This window comes from Camarhynchus parvulus, chromosome 3 (genome assembly GCF_901933205.1).
Source record: "Camarhynchus parvulus chromosome 3, STF_HiC, whole genome shotgun sequence".
NCBI classification, from domain to species: Eukaryota; Metazoa; Chordata; class Aves; order Passeriformes; family Thraupidae; genus Camarhynchus; species Camarhynchus parvulus.
The window spans coordinates 59,013,419-59,036,797 of NC_044573.1; the positions used below are offsets into that span (position 1 = coordinate 59,013,419).

Here is a 23,379-nt window from a genome sequence, read left to right on the forward strand (position 1 = left end):
CATGTTATTAAAATCCAATGTGCTTGGCAGTAATAGAAAGCCAATGTTTATGCCTTTTTCTCTTCAAATTGCTCAGAGGGAGAACTGGAAGAAGAATGGCTGAAGGAGGCAGGTTTGTCAAATCTGTTTGGAGAGAGTTCTGGGGACTCCCTGGAAAGCATGGTGTTTTTATCCACACTGACCCGAACCCAGAAAGCTGCGGTGGAAAAGCGAGTGGAGACCGTCACACAAACCATGAGGAAAAGAAACAAACAGCACCAGATTCCTGATGTCAGAGATATCTTCAGGCTACAGAATGACTCAAAGGGAAAAGTGAGTTCCTGTCAGTTGTTTTGTTTGATTCTGGCAGAGAAAGAGAGGGACCTGTATGGATGGGGGGAGAGCAGAGTGGCACATGAAAGGGATATTTCCAGGACATTTGTGTCTAACTTCACTGATTCCCAAGGGAATTTTTCACTAAATTTTCAGGGATGGTGTTTGTCCAGATTGAACATTGCATTAAGCAATTTTAGTATTTATAAAGAAGCGTGTAATTGGCCTCACCTTAAAGGTGATGAATAAAGGAACCGCTCATTTTAATTGGAATTATTTTTCACATGAATGCGAAACTCATCACAACAATCACCCAAAGAGCTACCACAAGCCTACTTTTACCTTTGAGTGATTACCTCTTACTTACAGGTGCTTTTGTTTGTTTGTTTATTTATTTATAAAAAAGGGGGGGAAATGGAGCATTAGCCTAACCTTCTTGTTTTTGGCTAGGTCTTTATGCCTATCAGCTGGGAGTGTAAAGCTCATACTAACTGCCAGGCCCTATGTGTGTGTTAAACTGTGCATGGGAAGCTACTCTGACAGGCCCCAAAGGGTCCCTGTTTCCCATCATGGGATATTGCAGAGAATTCCTTTCCCATATGCAGGAAAAGGGAAGGAGGGAAATGGAGACTATGATTAGAATTCCTTTTCCATGGCGAGGGGTGTGTGTCCTCTCTGCTGCCTCAGAACTCTGACATCTTCAGCCATAAGAATGAGACTTTATGGCATGACTGGGTTACCTGACCTCAGCTGTGTCCCTTGTTCTCTCTGCTGACATGCCTTTCAGTGCAGTGGTTGTGGTGATGGAAAGCATGGTGAATTTTTAGGGTATTTAATTTCCTCCTTCCCTCAACAGCTTCCTCTCCTTCAGCAGCTCTTTCTAAACTCAATTGAAGTGTAGCTGGGGAAGTGGTGTGTTCTGGAGGCACAACTTCCCTTTCACTGTTCTGCTTTGTCTGTGGTTGCAAAAGAGATATTAACTCCATAAAAGCTCTCTGGGATCTGATTTGTAATTGACTCTACCTAAAAATTACAAGCTCTAATAGCAGAGCAATTTAGGTAAAATATCATGTAGCTTAAAGCAGTATAATTTCTGGTTTTTTTCCTTTTATTTCAGTAAAGCACAAGAAATATTCATGTCCCTGTATGTAAACTACATACTGTTTGAAAATCCTATGTCACAGTGTTCAATAGATTTTTCTTCTCCTAAACTACATGTTTTGATATTGAAGACACCACTGAGAAGACAAATTATTTTAGGCATTTAAGATGTATAAAACAAATGGTTGTTTATTAAATATAGAAATATTGGGGGGAAAAGATCATTCTAAACTTGTCTCCTTGACAAATACAAAGTAATACAAGTATAGGTCCTCAAACTTGTACTTCATTCCTTTCTCCAAAGCAAGATAATTGTTCAGAAATCATTGCTTGTGGTTATTCACCGAATCTATCACCGAAAGGCTGTGGGAAGTAGCTTACACTACCTCCCTAGGTAACTTGTCTCACTGCTTTGTTATTCACCCATCATTAGAAAGCTTTTTATGTAACAAAAGAGGACTGAAGCCACCTGCAGCTGTATGAAGTCATTCCAGTTTAATAATAGCCTTCGAAAATCCTGTAGCCTCCCTTCATCTGGAGGAAAGCAGGAGGAAAAGTAAAACAATAGTGTTGATGTTTTGCATTGACACAATTGTGTTAATGTTTCTCCTGAATTTCCTGCCATATTCCCAAAGAGAAGCTAGACTTGTGGTACCTTGACACCTTCCCATTCTGCTTCTGCTGCTTTGTGAAACAGAGATATTTTTAGGCAATCGTGCTAACTTCTTCCTCCTCTCAAGATACCTGATTTAAAAAAAAAAAAAAAAAAAAAGAGAAGTGAAAATACAGATTGTGCCAATAGGATAAGTCTTTAAACCTTGCATATGTCTTCTCAGTAAGTATAGAGTTATAAATTGCTTGAGTAAAATACAATTAGAAATACAGTGTGCTAAACACTAATTGTTAATTTGAGTTGCCAAAAAGGAAAAATGATATGTGGGTAAAAATGTATATGAATCTATGTGTGTACCCATATATATGGGCATAGATTTTCTACATGTTCTGAAGTATTTTGTCTATAGTTGGTGTCATCCGGTTCACAAAATGTCACATCTTGAGACTGGGAAGGGCAGCGTTACAGAAGGGAGAGGATGGTTCAGATCCCTTCCCGTTCTTCATCTCTTCAAAGTGTCCTGGTTTTGTTGCTGGAAATCTAAGCTGTAAGCGCAGATAATGTCAGGCTGCCCTGCAAAAGGGATGGAATTGCTCTCTAGGGGAGACAACCTTGTAAGCTTTTTCAAGAGAAAGGAATTTGGTCTGAGTCAGTCAAAATATCTCCTCCAGATTCCCTTTCCATACCCTTTCCAGTGCAAACTACAGTTTCAGGTCAGACTGCATTTTCTTATTCTTTGCCACTCTGGAAAATAAAGTCATTCACCCATGCAGCCTTCTAGGAAGAAGAGGAATTGATTTCATTACTTCTATTTTTAATTACCTAGGTTTCAGATCCCCTTAGACTTTGGCAAGGGGTTTTCTCTTGAAGCACAGAGATGTGCTTTTGCACGCTCCTGAATTGCAGGAGTGTGTGTTTTAGTCCTGCACAGAGTCAAGGGAGTTTCTATAACCATGCGCTAGGTTTTTATAGGCATGCATATTTATTGTTCCTTTCTTAGGTCTGTGATGGAAGTGAACCTTCAGCTGTGAGAACAAGTGAAAACAAAAATGAAACACACGATGGAACAAAAGGTAATGTCAAATTACTCCCTATTTTATTTGTTTTTCTTTTGGTTTGTAGGGGTTCAACTACACAGGATAGTAAATGGGGCCATATTATAAGTAACTTTTCAGGAAAATAAAATGAAATTATAATGAGAAACCTTTTCTGGACTGAATTGATGATGTGTAAAATTTTAAGTGTGCCTGTATGTCGTGTCCTTTGAACCACCTGAGAAACCCAGTTTATTATCAGGGATCAGCTTATGATCAAGCTGCCTGGGAGAAGTCTTCTCTTGTAGCTTATGCTCAGGTTGTTTCTGATACTTAATTTATCACTTCTGGTCTGTCTCTGCTCTACAGTACAGGAAATGAAGGCCTATGCATAAACTCATCAGTGCATACAAAAGAATAAAACCAAATGAACTCTAAGCAAAAAAAAAAAAAAAAAAAAAGAGAACTGTCTGGACTCAAGCATCCAAAAAACTGTGAGAACTAGCTATATAGCTGTAGCTCAAATTAAAGGAAAAATAGGAATTAAAGAAAAAAGGTTGTTTACCTTTTCAAGGAATATGGAAATGAAATAGTGTTCTGTGTCCCTAGGTTGTGTTCAGTGGTGTGTGCTCACAAATGAGAGGTGCAGTACCCATGGAAGAGCCTTTCCTCTCACTATCAGGATAGTACATTACAGAAGTCCTTAGCTGACTCCATAGTTTGTATTTTGAGAGTATGATTTCTGATGAAAGACTTTGACAGAGCTTTCTGCTGTTCTTCAGGTCCAATAGTAAAAGGATGGCTGTCCTGCGTCATGTTTAGTTTCTTCAAAGTAAGGGTTGCACTGTGTCTATTGTACCACCCTACCCACCCCTATATCAGGATATTTAAGTTTTAAGATGCAGCTATTTAAGTTTTAATCTGGCATCTATTTAAGTTTTAAGATGCTGCACTGTTATTCTGTTTTGTTTGTATGTTGGGGTTTTGGTTCTTCTGGAGGACTGGATAGAGCACATAGATGTTACACTGAACCCTATACCCACACTAAGCAGGCAGATCAAGTTACTTATTTCAAGTTAGTTAGCTGTAATTAAGCCACCAAATAAAGTTCTGCTTCAGTTCTAGAATACTGACCAGTAGGATTTTGGAAAAATTGCTACTTTACAATTAAACTTGGAAGACAGCAATGGACAATACAGAATGTACATAGCAGTTGAATTGGGAGACATGATTATAAACCAGCCCTGAATAATACTGAATCTCTGTGTTTCCAGAGTGTGTATTTCCCTCCTGCCCTCTCAGCAAACCTCACTCCAATAAGAACAGTAAAAAAAATGGGAGGACTGCCAGACTGCTGGTTCAGCACAAGGGAAGGAAGAGATGCCTGGTGCTTGTGTCAATAAACTTCACTGTAGAATTCAGAGCTGGAAAATTACCAAGCAATTATTACAGAGTTTTTATCACATCTGGTTCTTTCTTTCCCTGTGGCCCTGATGAACCCTTCAGAAATGGGAAGTTCTGAAAGGCAAATCCCATATGGTAGCTCTCCTCAGCACAGATGGTGATGTGGATGGCAAATGCAGCCTGCTTACATCCTGATACACTCCTGCTCTAGTCAACGTGCTGCGGTGGACGCTGCTCCCAAGATTGGAGCAGGAAGGAAAGCTCAGTTCAATCTGCAGTCAAGCCATGCAAGTTTGGTGGTGTTAAAAGCATGCATCTGGTTCAATGCTGTGCTATGATCTGTCCTTCAGAATAAGCCAGTTAGTGTTATACAAACAGTGAATGAATTTAAGGCAAAATGTAAACAGTGCCTGATATTTCAGAGGTACTAAATCTTTATGAAATCCAAATCCAAGGGCATTATTTTAAAATGGAAACCCTCTTTGACACAGAAGTAGTCCCAGTTTTGCCTGAAAAAATATGAACATTGTCTCAGACATTAAAGACAAAAAGCCTAAATTGAGACATCTTAAAATTGCTATGGTAAAAAACTCTTTTTGGCCATACTCCAAAGGTGATACCTGTTCCTAATGGGATATTTGAATGCTGCATTCCCAAGTGCTTCTGCCAGACTGAAGTTGTTAATGATTTGCCTTCAGAGCATGCCTGGGCTATGTGAACCCGTTCTCATTTCTCCTTTCTTCTCCTTTCTTCTTCTTTCTGTGTCCAACACACCTTGTTTCTTGACTAAATAATGTATGCAAACTCACAGAATAATAAGTGCCTTTGTTTCATGTAAGTATGGAGTGTGTCTACAGGAAACAAAAAGAAAATTCAGAATAATGTACTAAGCTCTCAAAAGGCATTATCATTTTAACAATCCATGACACTCACTAAAGGCCTGCAAAGCTAGGAAGATGTTCAATAGATACAAAAGAAAAGGAGTAGTTTTCTTTGGAATCCTGTGAAAAGGAGTAAATAATTGTGTTGGTTGAGACCTCTCAAGAAATAAAAAGGAAATAATAAAACATATGAAAAGCTAAATACTTATTAGCTGAAGTAGGGGAGTAACAAAAGTCAGTTTACTATGACTGCAGTTGTTTTTCTGAACTTAGGATTTGCTACAGGGGAAGAATAATAGATAAAATCTCTGTATAAGGGCAGATTCAAAGCATAACAATCTAGAGAATGGATGAACAAATTGTTCCATTTGTAATATGAGGGTAAAGACCAGTAATGTTTGCTTCTTGATAGGGAAAAAGTCTGTAATCTGGTGGTTTTTAATTAAAGAGTTTGGTTTTGCTTTTCATTTTACATGATAAATGAGGATCCTGTAGCCAAAGTAAGGCTGTAAGTGAAATGATTACAAGGCTTTTTATTATCAATTTATAACCATCTATGAACTAGCATTTTAGAGAAATGCTTTGTCAGTCAAAGAAAAAATCATTCTACCTTTCCAGTTGTGAATTAAGGTCTGTCAGCTTAGCTCCATTGGTGTATACTCGAGATTCCCTTGCAAAACTGGGATATAGCGCAGTTGATACTTGCAATGTTTCCTTGTTTAATTCCTGAAGAATTCCCATCATTTTATGTAATCTTTACATAGCTCTGTGAACTAAGGAAGGAGTACAGAGCTCATGTAAAATATGGTTTCCACATCCTCATAGACAATATTTGCATTTTTCTGTATCACACTTGCATTTCTCTCATTAAATATGGCATGTGGTTGGTAGGTTGGCAGAAGACCAAGGCTGCTTCCTCTTACAGCTGCTGCCTAGTTCAGGGATGTACAACAATGGGAGCAAGGCTGTACAACCAAGAAAAGACTCCCCACAACAGCAGCACTTCCAGATCTTTAAAATGTGCAGAGCACTACTGAGACATCTGCTTTACATGACACCTTGGTATGACCAGAGGACTGAAATAGGAGCTACTGCTTTTTGTTTGTTAACATCAGATCCCTCCTAGGCTGGTGGGAAGTATGTAGGTCAGGTGTAGGCCACATTAGCATGACAAAAGTTTTGGGGGACAGGAAACTCTTTTCATTCAGTGTGGATGCATTGAACAGTTTACATGATATATAGGGATATACATGCAGAGATGCCAAGGAGCAGAGTCAGGGATGAATTTGACCTTAGGTATGTTTGCTTACTGAGGACTCAGATATCTCTTTACCAAAAGGAGCAGCTCTAGTTTCAGGATCAGCTTAATCTTTAGTGTATGCCCTAGGCATTTTGGGGTCTGTGGAAAGTGAGCAGAAGCCACTCTGGAAAAAAACAAGTGATGAGTAACACACACAACTGGCAGAATATGAAAATGTTCTGTTCTACTTCTCACAACATTGCTTGGTTGTGAGTAGAGTCAAAGTATTAACTCAAATCCACATTCTCTCCCTGAAAATGTCTCAGCTTAGGTAAGTACTTTGACATGGGAATGGTTGTGTAAAGCACTGTGCCTTACCAGAAAACGGCTGTGGTGGCTTCAACCATTTGCCTGTCAGGTCCCCTGAGTCTCACCCTGGCTGACTGAGGTTATTTTCAGGACTTGACCTAAATAATGTCAGACAATAGTTTGGTGTTTTTAAATAAGATGCAAATATAATTTAGAAAAATTAGCGAGTTGCTGTAATTTTTTTTTTAACTTCCTGCTTCATATGCTGTTTGGATTGTGTGCTTGCAGCTCAGTTCTTTTACAGACCACTGATACCATCAGTGTAGGTCAGCACTTCCCTGACTCCTCTTAATCAGCCTCTCTGCAGGCTTTCCCCTGCTTCAGAATCAGCTTTTGCTGTACCTGTAACTGTTTTCTGGGAACTTTTTTCTGTCTTGGCTTAGGGTAGTTACTCTAGGCCATACAAAAATTTCCCATAGCAGTGTAAAAAAATTAGTTTATTATGTTGCACAACATTCTTACACCAAAACATATGCATTGCTCGTGGTTCTGCTTCACAACTCATGCCCATTTCCATCCACTTTTCCTATGCTTGTGGTATATTAGCTTTGAACAGGCTGCAGTCTCGTGTGAGTAGGAGCCAGTGGCTGAATCATGGTCCCAGGACTAGGGAAGTGATTCTTCCTCTGTACTCAGCACTAGAGAGGCCACACATCCAGTTCTGTGTCCACTTCTGAACCCCTTGATTCAGGAAGAACACTGAGGGGCTGAAGCATGGCCAGAGGAGGGTAACAGAGCTGGTGGAGGGTCTGGAGCACAAGTCTATGAGGAGAGGCTGAGGGAGCTGGGGGTGTTTAGCCTGGAGAAAAGGAGGCTTAGGGGAATCTTATCTCTCTACAACTGCCTGACAGGAGGCTGTAGCCTGATGGGGGTTCGCAGCAACAGGATGAGAGGACACAGCCTTAAGCTGTGCCAGGAGAGGTTTAGGTTGGACATTAGGGAGAAGTTCTTCACAAAAGGCTGATTAGATATTGGAGTGGACTGCCCAGGGAGGTTATGGAGTCCCTGGAGGTGTTTAAGGAAAGACTGGGCATGCCACTTAGTCCCATGATACAGTTGACATGGGGATGTTTGGTCATAGGTTGGACTCCATGATCTCAAATGTCTTCTTAAACCTTATTTATTCTGTGACTTTACTCTTCTGTAGTACCTGGAAACCTTCTGTGATTCTGTAATGTCTTGCAAAAGGAACTTATTAATTGATGTATTGTTTTGGATAGATACCATGAGAAGGATGGTGGAGAGACTGAAAGCTTTCTTAGACTTCTATGCTTTGTATTAAATACTGGTTTTTACTGTATAATTTTCTTCTTGCTTCTTTCACAATATATTTTAACTCCAGACCAAAAGTAGTGGTTGATTTACTGTGAAATTGGGAAACTTCTTTTTCTAAAAGCAGAACTGTCTCTCCCTTTTTTGATTCTTTATTATTTTAACAAAAAGTGTTCTAAATTTGTCTAGTGTTTGATTCCTTTAAGGAACAAAGAAAGAGAAGTAAGGCCATTGTTGTGTACTTAGTCCTTCCCTGTATCATGGAAACTTGTCCAAACTGTTTTGAGGAATCTAGACTCTTCAGACTGACGTGAGAACAGGAATAATGCAACAAAAATATGATCTGTGTACTCCCTGTTATTCCCAGATGTTAATGCTTTGGGTCGTAGAGGACACATTCTCTATTGCTTTTGAAATTTAACAGCAGAAACATTTGCTGATTTGTTTGCAGGACGTTACAGTCTTTGAGGCTAGAAAGTGTTTGATGGCAAGAAACTTCTGATGCCAAAGCTCTCTGGCTTTGCAAGATTCTGGGAATCTGCTGTTTGAGGTGGATTGCTCTATCTTTTCATAATAGATGAATAGTCCAGAAGACCCCATGCCTTGGCAAAGTTACTGAAGAAAACCTACAAAAGTTGAACCCTTGTCAATAGCTGTATTTTCGACTGGCATAAAAAATACAGGAACAGTGACTTTGCAATCAGAAAGTCCATTGCTCGCACAGCATTAATTTCTACTTGGTTTAAAACTTACTCTCATGCACTGAGTGGTGCTCAATAGTGCTGCTGTTGATTTTTAGCTTTTTTTTTTTTCATGGTGTTTTCAGGTCCAAAGTTCAGTCTTGGAACAGATGAGCCGAAGAGCCTGCTTGAAGACATGCCATCTTCAGACACTGACATCAATTTGGAGATATCATTTGCAGAACAGGCAGCTAATCTCAAGGACAGCTCAGTAGGCAAAATGTACAAAGGTGGAGGGGGTGACACTCTTCTCCCGGTAGGTTTTTTATTTATTCGTCTTTATTTTTAGCTAGAGGTGCTGTTTAGGCGATATTTATCTGAGACTGAGTGAATTAGATTTAGAAGAATGTTGTCAGATTTAGCTTTGTAGAGATAGAGGTTCTTAAGGTAACTAATTTTGGGAGTAGTATGCTCAATAACATGAAAATAACTACATTTATGCCTGTTTATGTACTTGTGAATCTGGAAAAATGTGCTCTATATGTAAGCAAAAATGAACTTCTAATATTAAGCTGGAACAGAGCTTAGTGGTGGTTGTACCACTCTATCCTTGCTTCATTTGTTTACATCCCCTTTTTCTGTTACCTGAGGTGAGATGCTTTACCTCTAATAAAAAGCTCTGCTGTAATATGAAAAGGGTTGGTGGATGCCTGTAGAAACCTTACGCAGTTGTCTGATGCAGGTAGGTGAGGGATGAGAATGAAGAACAGAATTGTCTGTAAAAGTTAGAGGTCTGAAGTCAAATGGCAGGAAATTAAAGACTAATTTGAACTCAGTTTTTCTTTCCAACTCTTAATTTAAAAAAGGCTCTTTCAGAATGAATCCATATGAAATCAAAAGAAAATCCTCCAAGGGATTTTGTTGTCAATCCTCAGAAATCTCTTTTAGGATCTCTCTCTACCTACCAGTTCATGAACATGTAACATGTACATATAACCTGTAAACTAATGACTGGTGTGAAAACTGTCTTGGTGTTTTTTTCTTTTTTTCCGTAACACTCTATGCAAACATGTCTGAGTAAACACAATTTCTGAAATAATGTTTCCCAGTTCTTCAAACACTTAATTTAGATAAGGACTTATGCAGTTCTTCAAGTAGTAATTACCCCATGTATCCTAGTTTAAACATTATAAACCAGACACTAATGGATATTTAGAGGTGAATTCTAAAGCGTTTGAGTCATGTTTCTCTAATGCAGCCTATAACAAGGAGACAAAAGTTATGTTCTAACTTCTGTATATATGCATAATACATATATTAGCTCTGCTTCTGGCCTGGCTTGTGAAGGATTGCTTGAAGACATGGCTAAGGGATTTCTTCTTCAGTTACAGAAGGAGCTGTAAAATGGTAGGAGAAGGAAGGGAGTTACCTATTGAAATCTACAATATATTGGTTGCACCTCCATCATTGGCAGCTATTTTTAAGCAGACATGTTTGTGTAAGTCAATGAAAGCTCAAGGTGGGGAGCTGGCTACTCATCTACCTTTTGTAAATTATGTTTATGTTTTGGTATGTGCCCTTGTAGTCATGTACCATAACTAGCAATTCAGCTCTGCTATTGCTGGGTTTGCACAGGGTAAGAAAATAATTCATGAGTATAATATGTCTTTCCAAGTGGAAGAAAGTCTTGTCAAGCTTCCTGCTCTGAGTCATGCATATTTAGAAGCCTGCTGGTGAGAGATGGAGCTAGAAAGTTCAGTGAGTTGGGAAGTTCCTCACCCTTTCAACTAAATTCCTTATATTGCTCTCTAACTGCAGTATCTAGTATCTCTGAGTATCTAGTGAAGTAGAAAGGAGCCATGATTAAGTATTCCCTTTCTCTAAGAAGATAACTCCTTTATTATTATTTATATGGCAGCCATTTTTTTGTGTGCACAAAGGCAGAAGGATTTCTATCCTATTGCATAGGATTTCTGTGCAATTGTATGTGAATAGGATTGTTCATGGACAGCCATTTCCACCACTATAAACTGGAAAAAAGATGCAGGAGGTGGAGAGGGAGTATGTGGTTGCAAGCAGGAAAAATGACAAATCCAGATTCTTCTTGGAGGTGCCAAGTAAAAGGATAACAGTTAATGGACGCAAGTGACTAATGGTAACATTTTTTTTGCATAGTAGAGAAAGTCCCCATGAGAGCATTCCACACTGAAACAGGTTCTCACAGGGGTTACTGGGAATTTTCAAAATTCATTTGAACAACAACAACAAGCAATCAAATCAGACTGTGAATTTAGCCTTGCTTTGAGCAGCAATTGAATTAGATGACCTCCAGAAGTCACTGGGAACCTAAATCTTCCTATCATTTTAAGATCATCTGCTTTTTAACCTATTTGTGGGATTCTCCTTTGATTTAGTCAGTAACAGCAGGCTTCATGATGAAAGGTTGTACCTGAAGGAAGTACAGCCTTTGAGCTAAGTAATTTGTCATGACTTGGATTATTTACCCTGCTGCAATTCTCTGCTTTTAGAATTTCAGACTGCCGAAGGACAAAACAGGTACCACAAAGATTGGTGACCTAGCCCCTCAGGACATGAAGAAAGTCTATTCTTTAGCACTGATTGAATTAACTGCTCTCTATGACATACTTGGGACAGAATTCAAACAGCAAAAAGCTGTAAAAATCAAAACCAAAGGTAAGTTGGAGTTTTGTATTCTGAACCAATTGCATCTGTTTAATCCAATGAAAAAAATGCGCCAATTTCTTTATGATCTTCCAGCAGAAAATATATACATAATATATAGGCAGTAACATAGGCCCTGAGCAACATTTAATTTTACACTTTAAGGCAAGCTTTAAACAAGTTCACTGACATAATGTCTCCAGCTCTTTGTCTAAAATTAAAACTCAAGACAGTCACTGAGCAGGTAATCTAAGGAGTGAAGGGTAACTATCTTAGTCGTGTGCCGTGCAGCAAGAATTGCTTCACAGAAGTTTGTATGTGCTGATTTATTCCCAAAGAGCATGAGCATGTGGTCTTTGTGGGTATTCTTTTCCTGATTTCCTGAAGGTAGGTACTGGTCTTCTTTCAGAATTGGACTCCATGCTCTCAAGGGTCTTTTTTAGCCTTTGCAATTCTGTAATTCGGATGAGTCTACCTGAGTTGTGCTTTTGTTGCTGTAGGTGGGAGGTGCTGGGAGCCTTTGTCACCCATTTCTTATTCTGTCTGGCAAAAATGTTCCTGTGTCATCTAGGCCTTGCCCATAGAGTATTTACTTAGGCTCTAATGCAGTTGTTATGATGAATGGCACCATATGAAGTGGAAGATTTAAACTGTTGCAGAGGAGGCAGAGACAGTTCCACCATGCCACTTCCCTCTTCAAGCCATTAGAGCATATGTGTAATCACAGTGCTTTCCTTGGGAGCATAGAAAGCATGGAAACCAATTTCTTGATGCTAGAGATTTTCAGTGCTTTGTTTGGTTTTTGTATTTTTGGCTTCCTCTAAATGCTTTACAAGAGCTTGAGATGTGTTACCCGTTAATCACAAGCCTGCTTTGGCCAAAACTCTGTTGTCAAGGTTCAGTGAATGTGACAGTGCAATAGCTCACTTTAAATAATTGAAAGCAACAGAGAGCATAGAGAGATACACAGCAAGGTACAATAGATTCTTCAGAATATGTTCTTCACTTTACAGTAGTAGTAAACAGCTTTTTTAATGCAAAAGGCATACACAGAAACATGAACAAGACCTTGATCGCTTGAATGCATTTTCTTCTTGCAGAAGTACTTGTGCTGTTGCTAATAAACAGAGACAAAGCATTTCCTTCTCTTGTATTTTGGGTCTTACTTATAACTGCTTCTTCTCACAAAATGAATTGTTAATTGAATTTCACTCTCAACATTATTATCTGAATGGCAGGCATTCTTAAAATGTTGAATTGATTAAAAACTTTAAAAGGTAAAAAAGATAGGCCAGGTTCATGGCAATGTGTAGGAAATGGACAATGACATCAGCTTTTCTGCCAAGCTAATGTGCTTTTGCAATGTACTGCCTTCAGTGCCTTTTTGCTCTGTCTGACCCTTACCTCTTCACCCCTTAAGTGTTTGGCCAATTGATTCATACAGTGGTGGGTCTATTCATTTTCTCCTTTGTGCTTGAGTATGTAAAGATGATGAAAACATCATTCTTGTGGGGAATGCTGTGCTGTGCCCAGCACTGCTTTTTTATTGACCTCCTGGAGTTTGTTTTTTCAACTACATTTCAATGGAAACTTTATTATTGACAAGAACTTCAAGATAATAAAGCTATGGGGTATGGATATTGCCTGTATGTATGAGTCCCTTGTATTTTATAGGTAGACTTTTTATGCTGACAGAGATACAAGAACTTCTGGTTTGGCACTGAAATCGATCTTTCTTTGATATATATCATATTTTCTCAAGGGCTGACAGTTTTTTTAGTAATTGCATCTGTTCTGTGTTCAATATTGGCATGGCATCATACCAAGCAGCAGATTTTGACTACTTGTATTGTTATATGCTGCTCCAGAAAACTTGCACATACAGCAATTATCAGTACTTCTCACAGAGAAGTTCTGTCTCAGCAACTTTGGTTTAGTCATTACTAGCATAGTTCTCTTTAAATGGTTATTCACTTCTATTCAACTGGGCCATAACACATGTAAGTCCCATTTACATGAAGACTAAGGTTAGTTTGTCATCAGGGCTAAATTAACTGCAACTGAATTCCAAAAAAAAAATTTTAATTGCTTTGGCTCTATTGTAAAAGTTATTTTTAACCAAGAATTACTGTACTTTCAATGTTTTAAAAAATGAACCTTTAGTGAGTTGGTTGTCTTCCTGTTCTGCTGGTGCTGTATAATTCAAAAGCACAGGAGTTGAAAAGCTGTTGTTTCCAAACCCTCGTAGAGAGGAGTGTTCAGAGCAACTCTGGGTGATAATTTTATTTGTCTCATTTAGTGACCAAGTTCTGGATATTTTACTCCTGCCATTTCCATCTCAGCTATAATAACTTGCATTGAGTGGTGAAGATCTGCATTGCAGGGTCATTATCACATCCATTCTGCAAACCAACTACACAGATGGTTCATTTATGCAGTTTGCTTTACTGTACTCAGAATATGTGGATGGCAATTTGAAGTCAAAACAGAAGACTCCTGAGGAAGAGATGATGAATCCTTTTAGTGAGAATGTTTTGTGTAATAACTTGATTGGCAAAGACATTAAAACACTTTAAACAAAAGGTCAATAGCTCTGAATGCATTGAAAGACTTACTGCTTCAGAAATATGGGTTTATGCCAGTATCACATGTACTGGAAAAACATGTGGATAATATCTCAGTTTCTTTTCCTTTATTCTTCAGACTCTGGCTTATTTGGTGTCCCACTGTCACTTTTACTGGAACAGGATCAGAAGAAGATTCCAGGAACCAAGATCCCACTGATTTTTCAGAAGGTAAATAGGCATGAAGAAGTTAACTTTTTACATACATGCAAAATGACAAAAACCATAATATTTTGTCCTGGATTTATTTGCTTCCTGTAGCAGTTTTCAGTATAATACTCTAATCCATCCAAGTTATTGTAACTTTTAATTGCAACTTTACTTACTAATTCAGTAAATGTGATATTTTGCATTGTATCAGACCTATTTTGAATTCAAGAAAAAAACTCACAAGGCAGATGCTTTTCGAGAAGACTTGTTACTTTAGTTCAGAGGGATATGCCTTTGCCCATATCGTGTCATGGTAATGGGGGAGATAATTGGAAAGAGGATGGAGACCCTTGATTTGTTGCCCATGCATAACACATCGCATTTCATGAGAAGAAAATAAACCACTGTGTATGGACCTGTCCTAACACTGACAGAAACTCAGTGCTCTATCATCACCATTTCGGTCTGTTTGTAGAGGTACTTGTTACTTATTGAGACACAGAAATCACAAAGTAGTTTTGCATCACCATTTGAAAACTACCACTGTGTCATTCATGCCAGAAATTACTTCCTCAGGATCATAAAAACACATTTCTGGAAAAGATACTATCTATAAACTGAGAAATCAAACAGTGATTGATCACTCTGCTATCCTAGCAACATCAAAAATTCTATATAAATATTAATATCTTATAGATGTGATTTGTTTTGCAAGGTGCAGACGTCATTTGGAATACAGTTTTACTTCAAATGAGAATATGAAAATAAACAGTTTCCCATTTCTTCTGCTTGTTCTCAGCAGCGTGTACTTTCCAAGAACTGGGCATTTATATCATAAGAGAACAATTTTGTTCATTCTTTTAAAGGTATCTTGTTTATCACTGAAATGAAACAAAGCAAGCTAACAGGAAGGCTGCTTAATTAAAAATAAAAATACACCTAGTTTTTATTTCACTGAGAAATTTAAATTAAAAATAAAGACATAATTTTGTCAGGGTTTTGCAACTGGAAAATCTGGCAGTAATAGTGATTCATGTGTTGTCATCAGAAGTTTCTGCTGAGAGTAAGTCCAGTCTCTGGCCTGTTAATAAGGCCATGCAAGGCAGCCCTGATAGAGATGAAGAGGGGATTTCTCACAGGCAGGAGGTTGGTGGTGGCCAAGGGGAGTGAGTGTTCCTGAAGGAGTTGTGGCCACCAGTTGTGCCACTAGACCTTGCCTTCCCCAGAAGTGGTGCTGATGGCAGGTCACACACTGCCCACAGCGTCTTTGTGCCCAGCAGATGTGAGTGGCAGGCACTGATCTGGTGTAAGGCAGGTACAGGGTGAGCTGGATGGGGCCAGTTCGCACTGTTTTGTTTTTTTTTAACCATGGAAAATGCACAAGAGTGACACTTTTAGTGCTGCTCTCTAAATTTGTGGGGTTTTCTGTCTTTTCTGTCCAGTCTTTTTTGTGGTATCTATCTCTTTCATAAATGCAGTGGTAGGTAAACTCCCTTTAATTTCTGTAACTGGAAAAAACTCTGTTGCATAGTTTTTCTTACTCAAGCACTGGTGCAGGAAGGCATGTAACAAAGGCACTGCCCTAGTTAAACATGGTGGGAACTATTTGTGCTAAAATTATGTCATCAGCTTTGACGTTTACAGATTTGTTTTAAATACTCTTAATTCCATCCTTTAGTGAATATTTCTAGACATATTATTTAGAGAAAAAATTATTATATGGGTTTTAAGTACTTTTATGGAATTTCTGCAAAGTTATCCATGTGAAGGGTTGCAGACTTTTGAGTCTATTAGGAGAATGTCAGAATTTGCAAATCAGAGGCTTCTTTAAAGCCTAGAAGTTCTTAGTTCTCCTCTTGTAAAGTCCTAGAGTATTCATGAGAGTGTTACCTTAATTATTTTGATTTCTTTTGATTTGGAGATATTTTAACCAGGATAGTTATTGGGATATAATTTTGAAGCCACAGTAAATTTTGAAAATAATTCTTCAGTCTTCAGAGGAGGCTTGAAGGAGGTAAAAACCATACAGGTTTCTTTTTTAATAAAATAAACAAACTCCTCTTTAACAGGACTCATAAAAAAGGATAAGAACCACACTGAAGTTTTCTTCAACAAGAACTGTAATCCATTTGCAAACTGTGTTTGAACTTCTGCTTGTTACAAATCTGTGTGCATAAATGCATATACACAGAGAGAGAAACAGAAGCATAAAGGCTTCAATATATCAGAACTGTCTGCAAGTAATTTTTAATTGGCATCTTTGCTCATGCCAATTTGGTTTCTGTTTGACAGCTGATTGCCCAGATAGAAGAGACAACTCTGGAAACAGAGGGACTTCTTAGAATACCAGGAGTTGCGACAAGAGTAAAGGTAAAACATTGCACAGGTTCTTAATATCCCCCAGAATGTATGTGTGGTTGCTGAATTTATTTTGTCATACAAGTTGTATTTTAACATCCCATTGTTATTAAAGTCTTCAAAAACAGAAAGCAAAATCTCTTTACAAAGAAAACTGAATTATATTAGCCAGAGAAATTATGCTTTCACTCACTGTAGTTTTGGGGAAAAACTGGTGTTTAAGTTCGAAGGAGAGTCAAAGCTACATTTCAAATTCAGTTGTGCCAAAATCTCATTAATTCTTGGCATGAGCTTTCCAGCCTTTTGCTTTTTCCCTGAACCAGTTCAATCATCTGAACATTTCATACACGGTCTTTCTACCCCAGGAGGAAGCTTTTCCCTGGCATTGTGAGCCTTTCTTAATAGCTAGACTTAACCTGTGTTACAGGGCAAGGCAGGCAGCGTGCACTGAAGAACCTCTCACATTTATTTTTATGAACAGCAATATAAGTGCTCAGCTCGCCGAGTGCAATCTTGTTGGGCACGTCTGTGCACAGCGACACTTCCCAGGGCGAGTGCCAGTTACATCCAGCAGGCTCTTCCCAGTATTTGCCTTAATGCAGGGAGCTAAATACACACTGTGATCCATGCCAAGGCTCAATGTGTTAAAAAGACGGTCTGAACTGGCCTTAAACTCTAAACAGAAAGGACCATTTAAGTGGATTCAGCTGTCCAAAGACATTTGCCAGCCTCTGTTGTGTAGAACTTGGTCCAGCTGCTGGTTCATTAGAAACAACTAAAAGAAGGGAATATTGTGGAAGCTGGGTTTGTTTATTTACCAGTAACTAAGATACTAATTTTTTTTTCAATTTTCCTCCATTCTTTATTTTCCACTTAACATTGGTTCTACAAACTGGAGTGATTTCTTAGTGATTTATTTTATTTGTTTGTTCTTTGATTTTATCACCATAATACAATTTCCCAGACAGTGGATCATTCACTATTCGGCTTCCATTTATTTTTAACCTCTCTATTTGCATGAACTACTTCTTTAAATTAAGCAATAGTTTTGTTAGCAAATATTTTAAGTTCTTTTACTTGTTCTAATAGGAAACTTTTTAAAAAGCAAGGAATTTATCATACCAAAGGACTGAAGGTTTCCCTTAATTTTCTTAAACAAAAAAAAAAGTATTTTCCTCATTGTATAGTTTTATGGAAAGAGGCAGAAAAATACTTTGCTATCATACTAAATAGATTTTAGGGTTATTATTAAAGTGCATTGGATATACCCCATAGTCAAATACATTTACTTTAAAATGTAGGCATTGGAGCACTAGGACACATAGTTGAAATTTCTGTCTTTACCTCTCATACTAGAATTGTATCTATACATTTAATACTGCATTTACTGCAGTGATTTGGTCAGAATGTGGATGGAGAAGGTGATGAGTCTCTGAGGGAGAATTTTCATCTCTCTTTCTAAAGCTTGCTCTTTTTGATGATCAGGAAATCATACCCACTTGACTTTAGACATCTGAATTATGACTATTGCACATTTGAACCTCCAATACAGTCAGTGGAGACAGAAGATCTCTCTGGAGGACAGCTGAGAATATCCAACTTTTATACCAAACTAAGTGTCCACATTTTCTTTGTAAATAGGTCCATTTTCCATTTGGACAAAGTTAAATTTATTGAGAAGGGTATCTTAAAAATGTATCTAATATCCTCTGTTCAATGTGCCCTTCTTGTCCAGATAAATAATTATGGCCATATTTTTCCGCAGCACATATTTTACAAAACAAGCCAGTGTCTCTGTCCTCCTTTTCTGTCCAGAATAACTGAGCTAGAAGAAGGGAGGGGTCTGTGAGAGGTGCCTCAGGGCCTCTGGCCCTGTACTGAGGTTACTTTTCATTCTGCCAGACTAGAAATAAATGAAGTGAAATCAATGAAGTGGGTGTGAGATCAAGACTGATACTTAGCAATAGACTAAGAAGGACTTGGTCTTTACAGCATGTTCCCATTTGTGCATCTGTGAAAGGCCAGTAGTAGCACTGCCATGGCAGCAGGGCAGGGGTATGGTAATGTCTGCTGCCAACAGTATCCCATCCTTTCCCAGCCCCAGAGTTATGACCTTCCACTGAGACTTTCAGAGCTCTTTACTCTTCTGCACAGCCTCATGATTTGTGGGTGTCTGGGTTTGGAAAGACAGGAGTCTGCTAAGGAAGGCAGGAGCCTCCCCTGAAATTGAGAATGTAAACTCTCTCCACCCCTCCGAATTGGTACAATTTTAAATTAAGGGGCTCTCAGGCAAAGATATGGGAGCAGGCAATAACAGTTCTTTAATAGGGAAGAAATAAAAAGGATAAAATAAACAATACAGTCCACTGGAACAACACTGACAGAGTCAGAACCCAACCTGACACCCTGTGGGTCCGGGTGTTGGTGGCAGTCCGATTGAAAATGTGGCTGCAGTCCTCTGAAGTATCAGGCGTGATTCTGTTGGAGCAAGGGGAATCTGTAGAGAAGGATGTAGTCTTCCTCTGAAGATCCAGGAGGAAAAGGCAGCTGCTGTTCCTCTGGGGAATCTCGTGGAGAACAAAACTGAACTGCAATTTCAGAATCTCAGAGTATATGGGGTAGCAGTGCTTGGCTCCTCCCTCTGGGCGGAGCATCTCACAATGGGATGTTACAGTTCTCATCAGTCATGCACCGATATTCAATAGTCTGTTATCAGCGGAGGTCCCCTCCCGAGGAAGGTGTGAATGTGGTCATTCAAAGAGAGAGATAAGGCAAACTGCTCACTTGACAAGGTAATCAGCCATACAGATGGTAATGGAAAACATCTTGCATGCAATCTTCAACAGTGGGACAGGCCGCTTCCACACAGGGCATGTTTGATACCCTATGCTAGGCAAAGTTGTGTGTGCCCAGCAACATGGAATTCCCTGTAAATGGCAAGACATTCAGCTATTCAGTTACACAAATCATACCCTGTGTTTTAAAAAGAGAACCAGCCTCACCTTAGTGTATATTTTGATAAGAAGCTGTGTGTCAACACTCATAATTGCCTTATTTGTTTATGAAAATGGCCATGTATGCACTATAGCAACACTGTTGGGTAGCAGTTTCAGAATTGCTCTGTGTATCAGACAGTCTTAATACTTGGTAGAGGGGAAGCCATGACCCTTATGTGCTTGAGTATGATATCTGTTTCTTATTATATATTTATTCCATATGGCCCTGGCTCAGGCCCATGGGATTTTTTCCCATATGATTTGACTGCTGCCTATTAATGTGTGTTTACTTGCAGTACTTCTGGTCCCACATTTATCTGTTTTGTAGCAAAAGACAAGCAGCAAGTGGAGTTAAGTGATATTTCAGATGTCCTTCCCCCCCTTTCAAAATGTGGAAAGTATTGCTGTGTGTATAACGTGTGACTTCCAGCAGCCAAATATTACTGGTGCTCTCTGTATCCATTGCATTTCAGGGTCTTTGCCAAGAACTGGAAGCAAAATTTTATGAAGGGACTTTCAACTGGGAAAATGTGAAGCAACATGATGCAGCAAGTCTTTTAAAACTCTTCATCCGTGAACTGCCTCAGCCACTCCTCACTGTAGAATATCTCAAAGCTTTCCAAGATGTGCAGAGTGAGTAGTGTCCTTTTTGTCTCTGCTGAAAGAATTGATACCCGTGCAGAGAAGTGCCTCTTTGCTGAGAAACAAATTGAATAACAACAATATGAGTTCTCCTGAGAAAAGATGGGCATAATTTTGCTACTGTGCAAATAACATCTTTCATGTAACAGCTATTTTAATAACATACACATGCAATGAAAGCACATTTTCAGTTCCTAATGTTTCTGACAGTAGTTAGGAGGTATACAAGGGTTACACAGAAAATGTATATGACAGTAGCAGTTTATAAATAGCGTTTGCTTCAAAAGAAAACCACAACAAAGATAAGCAGTTCTTCAGGAAATACAACAAATGATAATTTATACTGGTTAGGGTATTTTATCCATTTATAAGAGGAGAAGTTAGAGCAGAATAGTCAGAACTGCTGATAGTCTGTGGTCCCTTGAGATCAGCAAGTTCTTGTGAAAATGTCCTCTTTGCCAACTGGTTACAATACAGCAAACACACCAGATGTAACTGGAAGAGAGTGGGCTGGTGATAATGAATCCAGAGTGAGAACCCACATACATTAACTCCCCAATCAACAAGGGACTGCAAGTTCTATTTCCCTTGCCTGCAGGCAGAGCAATGGCTCATTTCTAAGAGGGGCTTTCATAGAATCACACAATATTTTGGATTGGAAGGAATCCACAAAGATTATCAAGTTCAACTTTTTGAATGGTCCACATGGGGATCAAACCATCAACCTTGGCATTATTGGCGCCATGCTCCAACCAGCTGAGCTAAACTCAGCACCAGAGAATTCACATGGACAGGCAAACTGACAAATATTCTTAAAAATTCTTGACTTCTATGTCAAGTCTCCCAGGTCTGAGCTGCCTTTCAATGCTGTCAGTTTGGTTGGAGCAGGGTGTTGATGCTTTGGCCTGCTACACAGTGTTGTTGATTTTGCAGTACTGACTGTCAAGTTAAAACTGGCCAGAACACTTTCAGATGGTGCTGGCAGCAAAGAGCTCCACAAGGTTGTTCCATTTACTGGATAGTGATTGGAGCCAGGAGGGTTTCTGCTTGTTCTCCTGAGCTGTCTGAAGGCTTATGTGGTTTTACTTACCCAGAAGTGCTCAGGTGCCAGGATCCAAACCACTTTCTATATTGAACCAAAGGATTTGCTTCAAAACAGATGCAGCACTTCATGGACTCCCATTGTTTAAATAGTTTTCTTGTTGGTTACATGCAATAAGATTAGGTGGCAGAGAAAAAGGGCCATCTTTGTGACAGTAGTCAGTGTTTTTCATGTGACTAAGTAGTGTGGTTAGAATTAAACATTTAAAGAACAATTTGAACAATTTAATTTGCTAATTTAAATAATGTAAGCAACTAAATTCAGTTGTTACAGACAGAAACTCTTCATTTAAGTAATGAATTTTAATTGTTTTGCAATTTGTTTTTTTGCTTACTTTCCTAGGAAAATATTGATTCTCATTTTTTTTAACATTGTGACATATGGTGTTTTCAAGCTAAATTTAAGCCTCACTTTTGATGTGTGTCTTTCTAAAGCAGGTAGATAACATTGCTTTCACTACTTGATGTTTTAAATGATTATACAATTTGCCACTCATTTATTCAGAGCCTTAATTTTTGGTATGGTAGAAGGTAATCAGCAAGGTGGGGTTTTTTATTTCATCAATGAACTTTTATTTTTGTTTGGTGGTGTCTCCTGAGTTGATTTGGATGAAATGTATTTGAAATAGCAATTCAGTTGGAATCCCAGCAGGATGCATGAGAACAGCCCTGTTGAATTTTGAAATCATGTGATAAAACTATGTTGTGCTGGTATCCCCTTCTTCACTTGTTTTATATATGGCCTGATTCACTAGGAGTCTACTGAGAAGACTTGCCAGAGCATGTCCTCTAAAGCATGACAGGAGGAAGTTTATCACAAGTGACAAATGTGGGACTTTCTGCATTGCCAGAATGTAGGAGCTCTTCTAGGAGCTGTAGGAGTGTAGGCGTGCATTCATTGTGCAGCTTGGGTGAATGATGCACCACTGACCAACTGGTAAAAGGCAGAAGCAACGTTGCTTTTCTTTAATTGCCTCTTTTGGTGCAGCACTGTCTGCTGTAGATACGTCTTAAGCTTGTCTGCTCTTGGTTTCATCCCTGGTGGTTTGCACTTGCAGCTGCTGTTGGTTATGTGGCTGGAGACCTGCCTTCCTCAGTGACACGTGGTGTTCATTCTGCGTGGGTGACTTGGGAGATCGTGCCACTGAGAAGAACCAGAGAAGCTGTGAAAGCAGAGTTGGATATACCCTTTGCTGTGTTGGGGCACAGGCTCAGGAAGGGAAGAACCGTTAGCTATCCCTTCTTGTAGCATTGCAAAATAAAGAAGGAATCACAAGGCATCTAGAAAACAGTGCCAAAAGACTGCTGAGTCACACCAACTGAATCTTAAAAGAACATTTGGAAATGAGTATCGGAAAACCAGGATCTGCCAGTCCTTTGTCATACTATGATAATTAGCCATGTGTATGCATTCAGCATTTTGCAAGAAGTTTCAACTTAGAAATCATGCTTTTTGAAGAGTATAAATAACCATTTAAAAATACTGAGCTCTGTGTTCTTTATTGGCAGATCTCCCAACGAAGAAACAGCAGCTGCAAGCTTTGAATCTTTTGGTTATCCTTCTACCTGAAGCAAACAGAGACACCCTGAAGGTTAGAATTATTAATAGTATTTTCCTGCATAAATGTTTTGACTATTTCTGTGAATCCACTGTAATGAATGCCGTTGTCTTTTGAACATTCTTTTTTTTTGAGTTCAAAGTTAATGCTGAAATTACTGACTCTTTTTATTCCCCCATATTTCACGTGACTTTGGGAAAAAAAAAACCAAACAACTTAGGGCCCTAACTCCTCCCAAATGACTTTAAAGAATGTGACTTGACATTTTTCCAGGATTGCAATAGTAATCTCCCAGTGAGCAACCTTTTCTCTTAGAAGTTTTGCTCCCTTTTTTTTTTGCATCAGTTATTATTTTCAGTGC

At 38.8% G+C, this 23,379-nt stretch overlaps 1 protein-coding gene across 2 annotated transcripts in view; it reads left to right on the top strand.

The window, feature by feature from the left end:
- Nucleotides 1-23,379, top strand: part of ARHGAP18 (Rho GTPase activating protein 18) — a 96,464-nt gene that overhangs the window by 59,283 nt on the left and 13,802 nt on the right. For both annotated transcript variants that reach the window (XM_030946301.1, XM_030946300.1), the window contains exons 3-10: nt 77-312; nt 3,027-3,099; nt 9,053-9,222; nt 11,435-11,600; nt 14,292-14,383; nt 16,655-16,732; nt 20,190-20,349; nt 22,969-23,051. In XM_030946301.1, the coding sequence (XP_030802161.1) occupies nt 77-312; nt 3,027-3,099; nt 9,053-9,222; nt 11,435-11,600; nt 14,292-14,383; nt 16,655-16,732; nt 20,190-20,349; nt 22,969-23,051 (1,058 nt within the window). The remainder of the gene's footprint in view (nt 1-76; nt 313-3,026; nt 3,100-9,052; nt 9,223-11,434; nt 11,601-14,291; nt 14,384-16,654; nt 16,733-20,189; nt 20,350-22,968; nt 23,052-23,379) is intronic.